At 54.9% G+C, this 12,378-nt stretch overlaps 2 protein-coding genes across 2 annotated transcripts; both read right to left on the reverse strand.

Annotated features, from left to right (window-relative positions):
* Positions 1-1,998: 1,998 nt before the first annotated feature.
* On the reverse strand, positions 1,999-3,010 carry EV422DRAFT_236197 (uncharacterized protein). The gene is made up of 2 exons (XM_053065609.1): positions 2,819-3,010; positions 1,999-2,746 (listed from the first exon to the last, which is right to left on the reverse strand). Exon 2 carries the CDS (start codon positions 2,650-2,652, stop codon positions 2,065-2,067), a length of 588 nt encoding a protein of 195 aa, XP_052928566.1. The 5' UTR covers positions 2,653-2,746; positions 2,819-3,010; the 3' UTR covers positions 1,999-2,064.
* On the reverse strand, positions 2,989-4,637 carry EV422DRAFT_516452 (uncharacterized protein). The gene has a single exon (XM_053069383.1). It carries the CDS (start codon positions 4,435-4,437, stop codon positions 3,298-3,300), a length of 1,140 nt encoding a protein of 379 aa, XP_052928567.1. The 5' UTR covers positions 4,438-4,637; the 3' UTR covers positions 2,989-3,297.
* Between the last annotated feature and the right edge of the window lie 7,741 nt (positions 4,638-12,378).

Genomic DNA, 12,378 nt, shown 5'->3' on the forward strand with positions numbered 1-12,378 from the left:
AGACTGTACAGTAGGACGCGACAAGGACACATCATCCCCAGCATACACCCCCAATTATGAGAATGCCCACAGAATGACGCGATTTGAGATTCAGGGGAGATTCGCGACGACATCCACGCGACGTTCTTTTGGAGGTGCTATGGAAATTCCGCGACGATGGGCTATGGACATTTTGGCAAGTTCCTCCCACAGATGTTCACACAGAGGTCCCACAGATGTTCCACAGAGGATCCTTGAACATCTGCTTTCCAACATCCACGGGAAGTGCCACACACCTGGCATCTGTGTGTCATTCCTCTCGCGTTGCCGGTAAACCCTTATATCCAGTTTGTCGCAATCATACAAGCATTCTATAATTTTTCGCGCATCAAATATGTACAAGGGCTCATCTCTTCATAGATGACGCAGAGAGAATCAAATACAGGTGAAGTGAAGCAGGGATATAGAAAGCACGGTTCAATCGGATATAGTGGGGCGTCATCGAGAAGGGAAAAGGAGCATAAGAGGAGTAATGAGTCCCGGCAAAACCACAACCAATGACGCACCAATGCAACAATCACAGTCGCATAATAGATACATGGGTATACCGAACCGAGCTGTTGCGGCGAAAGAGGTGTTCGTGAAACGGAAGGGTATGGTGGTGGTGGTTGGTAGATTTGACTGGAATGGGCATGAGGGAATGGCGGAGGTCGGATTTGCCGTTGTGGGTAATGCGGTGGTAGCGTGCAAAGGCGTGGTTGTTGGGACCAAAAGGCAGAATGATTGCAGACGAGGGTCTGTTTGTACCAAACGTCAATGAGAGTTTTGCGGAACGCTGAGAAGCCCACAAAGTGACATTACCATCATTACAAGAAACCATCCGCTTCATCTGCATCGAACCCCCTGAAGTCGCCAAGCAGTCGATCCGCCTGAGGTGATGTCAGCTGCTTGTCGGAATTGTAGGGACGTGCCTCATAGTGATCTTCATTTGAGATGGTGCGAGCGGAAGAGGACAATGCCGGCGTGCGAGTGGAAGCCGGCGTGCGAGTGGAAGAGGATGCTGGCGTGCGGGTGGGCTTGGGAGTATGAGCAACGTATGATGACTCGGAACCCGCGTCCGGAGACATGTTGCGGATCTGGGTCTGGTTCGGTGGCCGGGCTGTTGAGTGTTCGTCGTACTCATCTGGGGTGTGGGAACGATAGTCGGAATTCCCATTATCACCCTGATGCGCAGAAAGCACCATCGAATCTTCCCGGCGGGTGTAGAGTGCAGCATCCTTGGACAGTACGTCCTCCATATACCTGGCACATAAAATGTTAATTCACAGGCTTAAACACAACGTACGACGATGTTTTCCTCACAGAGCAAGGGTTTCGCTAGGCAACTCGTATATCGCTTTGAGTCATTCGGTGATCTCTACCCAGAAGCGGTTGCCTAGATCCTCATTCTCCATCTCGGCTACCATTTTGCGCTGTTTGACAATTGATGCAAACGATGATCAGTATATATCTGAGAGGACACGCCACTCTCGCAGACAACCAGTCCCTCACCACGCCTTACCAGAAGTGCTGCTCTAAGCTTGTGCGATGCTTTTGGTTGGATACCATTGAACAACATCCGAGTGTAGGCTTTGAGCTCGAGATCATTAATGACCTTTTCGTTCGGCGGGCCCACCAAGATCTGCTGCTTCATCGCGGTTCGGACTTTGGCGAGCGCATTACTGCACTCGGTTTTGACTTTTTCGTTGATAATCTCTACATTCCGCTGTCCCTTGGTGACACCTTTGGAGATATTGAGAGTAATATGAGAGTAATGTGATGAGAATAGTCCCACCGGGTATGGTATTACTGAGCACAGCACAAAACGATGTGGCTTTACCCGCTTCCTTCCGAAAGAGAATATCTGCCAGTGTCTGCGACTCGCCGGCGTACGTTGTCTTCACGGGGTTATAACACACTTGTCTTGCCTGAGCCTTCACAGCTGAGCGGAATGCCTGTCTGTTTGTATGTACAGCGGTCGAAAATATGAAATGTTTAACCACTGCGAGTATTAATAGATAGACAACGCTCACTCCCATACAACGCTCAGCCCCATACCCTGTTTGGCTCCCAGGATGCAACCGACATTCTCTGACCGATTCGAATTTGCTGTTTCAACTCCTGGATTTCAGCAAATAGCCAGACCTGTTGCTGTGCGTGCGAGGTTGTTGCGAATTTGAGAGCAGTTGGAATAAGTTCGGGTGTAACATTGAGTGAGAGTAGGAGGCTGGTGGCCTCTGGTGTAGAAACCGCTGAAACACCGGTGGGCCCAGGTGAGAGGCTGCTGTGCGAGGTGGCGGCGGATTGTGATACGGGAAGAGTGGATTGCGTGGGAATTACGGGGACATAGGTCTTTCGTAGCAGCGGGCTCCCGGTCGAAGGCTGCCCTGTTGTGCTGGTTTGCACCCGTTTAGCTTGTGGCGTTGGACCTGGCCCTTCAGACGCTGGGCGTTTCTGACCGATTTTGAGACTACGGAATTTACTGCTGGAGGTGGCTTTTGGTGGATGCCTTGGGTCATGTGAAGCAAGTGCTGAGCGCAAGCCAGGTGGGTCAGGCTTCGTTGAAAACAAGTTGCCGGTGGTGGTGCTACTGCCGCCAGTTTGCCTGCGGTGAGGGGTACTGCCACCGGTCATTGTGGTGCCGAGAATTGAGACGCTTCAAACGGTGATGGCGTCGGCTGCTTTCTGAAAAGGCACCAGACCGTCTGCGTGGGAAAACGGACTGTGGCTGCCGAAAAGGCAAACAGCATGAAAGTTAAGACATTTTCCCTTACGCGCGAAGGAACTCATAAGTGCTTACATAATCAGATGGACTCTCAGTTCCGCTTCTTCCCCGCTTGAGCCCAGACCCACATGCTTGACCACCACTCGTGCTATTCCCACTTGCAGAAGCACTTTGTTTCCCTTGCTTTTTTCGTTGTCGTGATGTTGTGGTGCTGCTGCTGCTTCCACCTCGGCCAGGTCCTTTCCCTTTCCCCTCTGCTTTCCCCGCCGCTTTCCCCTCTGCTTTCCCCTCTGCTTTCCCCGCCGCTTTCCCCGCCGCTTTCCTACGGCCACGGGGCATGGGTGCTGGGATTGCGAATTCTGTTTCCTGGCTGATGGTGGACTCGGCAATTGACTCGGCCCCATCTGACTCCAATGCCGACGATTCCCCGTCCGACGGTATCGATGACGGTTGATCAGAATCGGCATCAGATGTAGTACCATGAGTTGTAGTACCCTCTTGTCCCAAAAGAACTGCTAGCTCATAGGTATTGACCGATTTCCGAATGCTTTCCGTCAAGTTGTCGTCACCATCGTCGATCTGCACTGGGAATAATTTGCGAACCCATGGGGTGCTGAATACGCAAGTGTTGACAATAGTTCCGTCGGTATATGAATGATCTTCTCTTTGAGCTTGACCACACTCACGCGCTCCTGTCTGGTGGGCTCCTTGCTTTTAGCGATTTCGCACCCCAGAAAACTGCAGTGATGTTGTGTATTCACCGGCCCTTCGATATCTGAAACACTAACTAGTCGTCTCCGGGCATCAGCAGGTGCGGCGATCACTGGGCATCCCTGCCATGTTGCATCCAGCACATCAAAGAGGCTGACACCTATCAGGATAGATTCGTTGTCATTTGGGAAAGTCGAAATCTCCTCAACTCTTGCGATGGTTTTGTCGAATAACAACGCAAATTCCCCTACAACTAGCTTCCGGTGCTTGTCAACATGGAGCGCTTGCCACGAAAACGTGAGCTTTACATTCAAGTGATGCCTATCGTTGTGTGAACCGCCGGCTACCGTTGCCTCAAATTTGATAGGTTTCCGATTGATTTTCCTTTTGGGAGCAAGCGGCGGATCCTCGGATAGCACTCCATACAGCTTTCTCACTTGCGGCAACTCAAGCAAACCGATCAAGTCCTCTCCCGCCCGTTCCCACTGTCCCGCAGCTCGTTCGGCTCCGGCTCGTTCGGCTCCACGCTGGTCCGCTCCAGGCTGGTCCGCTCCAGGCTGGTCGGCCCCTTGTTCCACAGCACCTTCTTGTCCCATTGCGCCATCTGCTTCAGCTCTGTCACCCTCACTAGCGCCGCTCCAGTAGTACCCGCCGGACACCAGATGCCGCATTGTTTGGTACCGCGCAAACCGCACCGCTATGTCCTTGGATGGCGCATGGCGATTTGTATGAACAGAATGATTCCGCATGATAGCATTGAACGACTCAAATTTCTCTGTTGCATAAAGCATAGGTGGTCCCAGTCGCCGCATGCAGTCCAGAATATGTAGGATGATGTGAAATTTGTTGTGGTTTAGGAGGCGAATATCGCCCTCGACGACCGCAGATAGCACCGCATTCAGCAATCTGTTGACATCCGCCATAAAGTCTTCCGTTGTCGTGTCGACGATTCGAGTATACAACAGGGCTGATAACGCAGCCATGTACCGCCATGCCCGAGACCACGCCGCCGAAACCAGCCCGTATGAAACCAGGTACCCAATCTGCACAAATGCCCGGAAATCCTTCCCCTGCAAGTGTTATGATCTCGACGACTGAGGCGGAAGCGAAGTAGAGAAGACAAGGCGAGAGCGATGGGCGACAAGAGATTGTATTGGCGAAACAAGAGACAAGGACTAGAACAAGAGATGACAAGAACTGGTGTTGATCTGCTGGGGAGGAAGGGAATGGACGAAGAGAGGCCGGCTATTTCTAGATAGGCAACCCAGCAGGCCAGAGAACAACAACAACAAGAGGGGACTGGGGGGCGCCAGCTATGCTCCTAGAGCGTGCGTGGCGAGCGTAGAGAGCATTGCTACAGCTGCTGGCTATGGGGAAGCAGTGGGGGGTGTGGAGAAGCCGAGGGGGGATTGGCGAAATGAGAGGAGAGAGGAGGAGTGGCGATATTGCAAGAGGATTGGCGAAATGAGAGGAGAGAGGGGGAGTGGCATTGACATTGACATTGACACTGACATTGACACTGACATTGACATTGACATTGGCGTTTGACATTTGGCGGTTGACATTGGCGGCTGTCAGTAGGTAAGCTTATGGTATGGGCGCGTCGTCCATAACATCACCCCTCTTTTTAGCGGCGGCGGCGGCGGCATCGAGTTTGGTGTGGCCGCAGAGGAGGTGCTACGGGAACAGAGGAAGGCTTGTTGGGGTACGCGCTGTGGAATCCTGGAGGAGTGCGTCGGTACGGGTGAGGTGTTCCACGGGCTCCCAGGTGTTCTCGGAGTCAGGCCAGCCCTGCCATTTGACCAAGTACTGAAGGCGACGACAATGGATGCGAGAGTCAAGGATGGCTTCGACAACCCACTCTTCTTGACCCTCAACAGTCTCTGGGGGCGCAGGTTCGGGTTCGTGTCGTTCGGGGATGGTGAAGCGGGGTTCGAGGAGCGAGACATGGAAGACATCGTGGATTTTGTACGTAGGCGGGAGCTTGAGCCGGTAGGCGACGGGATTGATTTTTTCAACGATGGGGAATGGCCCAATCTTGCGATGGTCGAGTTTCTGAGAGGGCTGGGTTGTCTGGAGGTTTTTGCGGAGGAGCCAGACGTGGTCGCCACGCTTGAAGTCCGGTCCAGGAATTCGTTCAGCGTCGGCGTAGCGCTTCATTTGATCTTGGGCTTCCTTGAGCTCGAGGGCGAGCTGTTCATGGACTTCCCTGATTTGTTCAGCGCGGGCTTCAGCGGCGGGGTTGACGGATTCGGAGGTAGCAGAGGCCGCGAAACTGAAGCGGGGGTGGAGACCCTTGTTGACGTAGAAGGGGGTGGTCTGGGAGGCAGACTGGTGGGTGTTGTTGTAGGCGAACTCGGCGGACGACAGAAGCTGTTTCCAGTTGTCCTGTTGGTGGTTGCAAAAGCATCGGAGATACTGCTCCAGGATCTGGTTGGTGCGTTCCGTCTGGCCATCGCTCTGGGGGTGGAAGGCCGAGGAGAGGTTGGCTTTTGCCCCAAGGAGTTCGAGAAGTCGACGCCAGAACCGGGACTTAAACTGGGGTCCTCGGTCAGAGATGACGTCGTCGGGGAGGCCGTGGAGACGGATGATGTTGTGGAAGACTAGGTCGGCGGTGGATTTGGCGGATTCTGACTCGCTGCAGGCGATGAAGTGGGCCATCTTGGTGAGGCAACAGTTGACGTTCAGGATGGAGTCGTACCCGTCCACGGGAGGCAGACCGGTGATAAAGTCCAGGGACCAAGATCCCCAAGGGCGGGTAGGGATACTGTTGGGCTGGAGTAGGCCAAATGGTTTGTGTCAACTGGATTTCGCTTGGCTACAGGTATCGCAGGACTTGACGTAGGCCTTGACGAAGCGCCACTGGCTGGGCCACCAGTAGTTGCGGGAGGCGAGTTCAAGCGTCTTGGACATCCCAAAGTGGCCGGCTAGGGGAGTATCGTGCATGTCGTGGCAGACTTCGGCTCGGAGCTCGTTGGTGGGGACATAGACCAGGTTATCGTGCAGCAGGATCCCATCTTCATCTGAGAACCGCTTGATACGATCTCGGGTTTCCTCAGTTCGTTGGGCGAGGGGTATCTTGAGCTTTTCGCGAATGGTCTTAGCGAGGGGATCAGAGGCCTGGGCGGCCTTAATCTTGTCAAGCAGCGTGGTATCCATGGGTGTGAGGTAGGCAGCCGCGAGTCGAAGGCGTTCGGGAGTCAAAATTGTGGTTGCCTGGGAGCGGAACGCTTCTTCCCCCTCTTTTAGCTCATGTTCGGAGCGTCGGGAGAGGGCATCGGCTTGGTGCTGCTGGGAACCGGGGCGATAGGTAATGACAAAGTCAAAATCCGAGAAGAATATCGACCAGCGGGCTTGGCGGCGGTTCAGGGTGCGGGTGGTCATGAAGTACATGAAGGTTTTTGTGGTCGGAGTAAACGGTGATCTTGTGACGGGCGCCAATGAGATGGTGGCGCCACTGGGCAAAGGAGTCTTGGATGGCCAGAAGTTCCTTGTCGTAGATCTCGTAGTTGATCTCTTCGGCCGTGAATTTGCGAGAGTGGAAGGCCACGGGGTGGAGCTGATTGTCCTGGTCAGGTTGGAGGAGAACTGCGCCAAGAGCGAAGTCGGAGGCGTCAGTTTCGACGACGAAGGGCTTCTCTGGGTCAGGGTGAGCAAGGATGGGGGCGGTGGTGAATGCTTTCTTCAGGTTCTCGAAGGCGGTGTTTGCGGCGGGTGTCCAGGCGTATGGGATGTCTTTCCGGGTCAGGGCTGTGAGCGGGGTAGCGATCTTGGAATAACCTTGGATGAATTCGGCGATAGGAAGTTGGCAAAGCCGAGGAACCGCTGGACGCCTTTGACATTCTTGGGAGGTTCCCAATCCGTGATGGCAGCGATCTTCTTGGGGTCCATCTGGATGCCTTTCTTGGAGATGATGAAGCCTAGGAACTCAACGGATTCGCGGTTGAATTTGCACTTCTCTGGTTTGGCGTACAACCCATGCTGTCGGAGGCGGGACAAGACTTCGCGGACATGTTTGGGGTGATCTTCGGGGTTCTTGGAGAATATCAGGATATCGTCGAGGTAGACGACAACAAACACATCGAGAATGTCGCGGAAGATGTCGTTCATCAGGTACTGGAAGACGCCAGGAGCATTGCTGAGTCCAAAGGGCATGACATTGTATTCGAATAGGCCGTAGCGGCAGCGGAAGGCGGTCTTCCATTCATCGCCCGGGCGCATGCGTAAGAGGTTATAAGCGCCGCGGAGGTCGATCTTGGTGAGACGGCGGGCGCCGCGCAAACAATCCATGATACCGTTGATCAGGGGCAGGGGGTAGCGATTCTTCACCGTGATGCTGTTCAGGCCTCGATAATCAACGCAGAGGCGGAGAGAACCGTCCTTTTCTTCACGAATAAGACTGGCGCACCGGCAGGGGACTTTGAGGGTTTGATGAATCCTTTGGCGAGGTTTTCTTCGAGGTATTCGCAGAGTGCCTTCATTTCTGGTTCGCTGAGGCTGTAGATCGGGCCGAAAGGTGGCTGCTTGCCTTCTTCCAGATCGATTGGACAGTCGTAGGGCCGGTGCTTGGGGAGAGTGTCAGCATTTCTCTTTTCGAAAACGTCGGCGAAGTCTTCGATACTCGGGGGGCAGGAAGTCTTTGATGTCTTTCTCGGGTGTCGGGGGGTTACTGGGGCTAGGCGAGGCCGGGAGATCGGGTTTCGCAGGGTTGGCGTAGGCGACAAAGACCTGGTCATGCCTTGCTGCGACCCTGGAAGGCTGGGGCGGAGATGAACGAGACTCGGAGCGGCGTGGGAGCCGGTTCTGGGGTGCTGGAGCGAGATACCTTGGGTACTGGAATCGACCATGTTTCGTCGACGGGGACTTCATCCTGGGGGATGCGGATCAAGGGCTCGGGGGTTCTGGCGGGTGCTGGGCTCGGGGGTGCTGGAGAGTTGTCCCAATTCGCGAATTCATGGTACTGACAGTCGCAACGGAAACCGACCGAAAGGTTCTTGAAGTCAAGGTTAATGTTGTGGAGGCGGAGCCAGGGGAGACCAAGGAGGATTGGAGCATGGGGTGATTTGGTGACATGGAAGACGAGTTTTCGAAGTGGTCGTCGACCCACATGCCTACTGGTTGGGTGTGATGGGTGATTGGCTCAGCAGAGCTGGGTTGACTGTCAACGAGTTCGATCGTCAGTGGACGCTGATGCGGGACTAGGGCAATGCGGTGTTTGCGGGCAAAGTCTCTGTCGATGAAGCAGGACAGGGCACCATTGTCGATCATGGCTGAGGTAGGTATCGGGGCGCGGCTGGATGATACCATGATGGTAACGGGGTAGTTGAAGGGTTCGACGGGACCCAGCGCAAGCATGGCGCGGGGGTTAATTTCGGAGTTTTCGACATGGGCAGCGGCTAGGAGGGTTGTGTCGGCTATAACGGAGTCGGGAACCAGGGGGGTGGCCCCTCCCGTTGCAGGAGCTGCGAGGTTAGGAGGCCCGGGGCGGTGTGTGTTGTCCAGTCGCTGGGGCTTTACTGCGGCTGGACTTTGGGAAAACCCTGTTCGGTGGAGGGTTCTTTGATGTCGACGTTGGCGGCACAGGTGGTGGTCTTGTTCTTGACGGGGCAGACTTTTGCAATGTGCCCCGCGCCGCCGCAGTAAAGGCAGAGGTTGTTGGAAATGCGTCGTTGGCGTTCCTGCGGGCTCAGAGGGCCGCGGGGACGAGCGGCGTCAATCTGCATAGGCTCGCTGTGGTCGACAGTGGTGGTAGTAGTAAACAAGGTATGGGGAACCGGGAAGGTCTGGCGGCTTCTGTTTCGCTCCAGGCGGCGCTCAAACAGCCGGTTATCGCACTGGATAGCCTGCTCCATCACCACATTAATGGTGGCCGCAGGGGGCATCGTGAGCATCAGGTCTTTGAGGTCTTCTTTGAGGCCACGGCGGAAGGTAGCAATCAGGGCCTGGTTGTTCCAGGAGACATCGCATTGTAGCTGGCGGAACTCAGCGACGTACTCCGTTGCTGCACGGGTTTGGGGAAGGTTCTGGAGCTTGTTTTCAGAGGTGCGGACCCTGTCGCTGTCTCCGAAGACCGATTGCATCTGACTGATAAAACTATTGAAGTCCTGAACGCTGTGATCTTGGCGTTTGACTAGGGGCGCCATCCAGGCTTGCGCAGTGCCGGAGAGGTAGGTGCCAATAGTTTGGATCTTGATGATGTCGCTGGGGTAGGGGTCGGGCTGGAGAGCAAACATCAACCGGATGTTGTTCAACCACCCACGGAATTTGCTGCGGGTACCATCAAACTTCTCGGGCGAGCTGATCCTTGGCTCCAGAGCAGGGTTGGTGACTTGAGGATGGGTGTACGTATCGGCTTGAACCTGGGCGGCAATGCTCTGGGCAGCTTGTGCGTCGGCTTGGGCTTGCGCTAGGTTGGCCTGCAAGTTGGCGTTTTGGCTTTGCAAGGCGGCGATGGCTTGGCACATATCGTTCCATTGCTTGGCGGTGAAAGGTACGGATTCGGGTTGGGACATGGCGAAAAAGGTTTGTTGGATGCAGGGCTGGACGGGTTCTGAACTTCGCAGTGTTGGAGCAGATCAAACTGTTATGATCTCGACGTCGGAGGCGGAAGCGAAGTAGAGAAGACAGGGCGAGAGTGATAGGCGACAAGAGATTGTATTGGCGAAACAAGAAACAAGGACTAGAACAGGAGATGAGAAGAACTGGTGTTGATCTGCTGGGGAGGAAGGGAATGGACGAAGGGAGGCCGGCTATTTATAGATAGGCAACCCAGCAGATCAGAGAACAACAACAACAAGAGGGGACTGGGGGGCGCCAGCTATGCTCCTAGAGCGTGCGTGGCGAGCGTAGAGAGCATTGCTACAGCTGCTGGCTATGGGGAAGCAGTGGGGGGTGTGGTGAAGCCGAGGGGGGATTGGCGAAATGAGAGGAGAGAGGAGGAGTGGCGATATTGCAAGAGGATTGGCGAAATGAGAGGAGAGAGGAGTGGCATTGACATTGACATTGACACTGACATTGACACTGACATTGACATTGACATTGGCGTTTGACATTTGGCGGTTGACATTGGCGGCTGTCAGTAGGTAAGCTTATGGTATGGGCGCGTCGTCCATAACACCTACCTCAGCCATGATCGACAACGGTGCCCTGTCCTGCTTCATCGACAGAGACTTTGCCTGCAAACACCGCATCGCCCTAGTCCCGCATCAGCGTTCACTGACGATCGAACTCGTTGACGGTCAACCCAGCTCTGCTGGGCCAATCACCCATCACACCCAACCAGTAGGCATGTGGGTCGACGACCACTTCAAAGAACTCGTCTTCCATGTCACCAAATCACCCCATGCTCCAATCCTCCTTGGTCTCCCCTGGCTCCGCCTCCACGACATTAACCTTGACTTCAAGAACCTCTCGGTCTGTTTCCGTTGCGACTGTCAGTACCTTGAATTCGCGAATTGGGACAACTCTCCAGCACCCCCGAGCCCAGCACCTGCCAGAACCCCCGAGCCCTTGATCCGCATCCCCCCGGATGAAGTCCCCGTCAACGAAACACGGTCGATTCCAGTACCCAAGGTATCTCGCTCCAGCACCCCAGAACCGGCTCCCACGCCGCTCCGAGTCTCGTTCATCTCCGCCCCAGCCTTCCGGGTCGCAGCAAGGCATGACCAGGTCTTTGTCGCCTACGCCAACCCTGCGAAACCCGATCTCCCGGCCTTGCCTAGCCCCAGTAACCCCCCGACACCCGAGAAAGACATCAAAGACTTCCTGCCCCCCGAGTATCAAGACTTCGCCGACGTTTTTGAAAAGAGAAATGCTGACACTCTCCCCAAGCACCGGCCCTACGACTGTCCAATCGATCTGGAAGAAGGCAAGCAGCCACCTTTCGGCCCGATCTACAGCCTCAGCGAACCAGAAATGAAGGCACTCTGCGAATACCTCGAAGAAAACCTCGCCAAAGGATTCATCAAACCCTCAAAGTCCCCTGCCGGTGCGCCAGTCTTATTCGTGAAGAAAAAGGAAGGTTCTCTCCGCCTCTGCGTCGATTATCGAGGCCTGAACAGCATCACGGTGAAGAATCGCTACCCCCTGCCCCTGATCAACGGTATCATGGATTGTTTGCGCGGCGCCCGCCGTCTCACCAAGATCGACCTCCGCGGCGCTTATAACCTCTTACGCATGCGCCCTGGCGATGAATGGAAGACCGCCTTCCGCTGCCGATACGGCCTATTCGAATACAATGTCATGCCCTTTGGACTCAGCAATGCTCCTGGCGTCTTCCAGTACCTGATGAACGACATCCTCCTGCGACATTCTCGATGTGTTTGTTGTCGTCTACCTCGACGATATCCTGATATTCTCCAAGAACCCCGAAGATCATCCCAAACATGTCCGCGAAGTCTTGTCCCGCCTCCGACAGCATGGGTTGTACGCCAACCCAGAGAAGTGCGAATTCAACCGCGAATCCGTTGAGTTCCTAGGCTTCATCATCTCCGAAGAAAGGCATCCAGATGGACCCCAAGAAGATCGCTGCCATCACGGATTGGGAACCTCCCAAGACTGTCAAAGGCGTCCAGCGGTTCCTCGGCTTTGCCAACTTCTATCGCCGATTCATCCAAGGTTATTCCAAGATCGCTACCCCGCTCACAGCCCTGACCCGGAAAGACATCCCGTATGCCTGGACACCCGCCGCAAACACAGCCTTCGAGAACCTGAAGAAAGCATTCACCACCGCCCCCATCCTTGCTCACCCTGACCCAGAGAAGACCTTCGTCGTCGAAACTGGACGCCTCCGACTTCGCTCTTGGCGCAGTTCTCCTCCAACCTGACCAGGACAATCAGCTCCAACCCGTGGCCTTCCACTCTCGCAAATTCACGGCCGAAGAGATCAACTACGAGATCTACGACAAGGAACTTCTGGCCATCCA

The sequence above is a fragment of the Fimicolochytrium jonesii genome, assembly GCF_025526975.1.
Source record: "Fimicolochytrium jonesii strain JEL569 chromosome Unknown EV422scaffold_3, whole genome shotgun sequence".
Taxonomy (NCBI): domain Eukaryota; kingdom Fungi; phylum Chytridiomycota; class Chytridiomycetes; order Spizellomycetales; family Powellomycetaceae; genus Fimicolochytrium; species Fimicolochytrium jonesii.

Excerpts from the sequence above, each read along its gene's own strand:
- EV422DRAFT_516452 (XM_053069383.1), bottom strand. The coding sequence starts at position 4,437 with ATGGCTGCGTTATCAGCCCTGTTGTATACTCGAATCGTCGACACGACA.
- EV422DRAFT_236197 (XM_053065609.1), bottom strand. The coding sequence starts at position 2,652 with ATGACCGGTGGCAGTACCCCTCACCGCAGGCAAACTGGCGGCAGTAGC.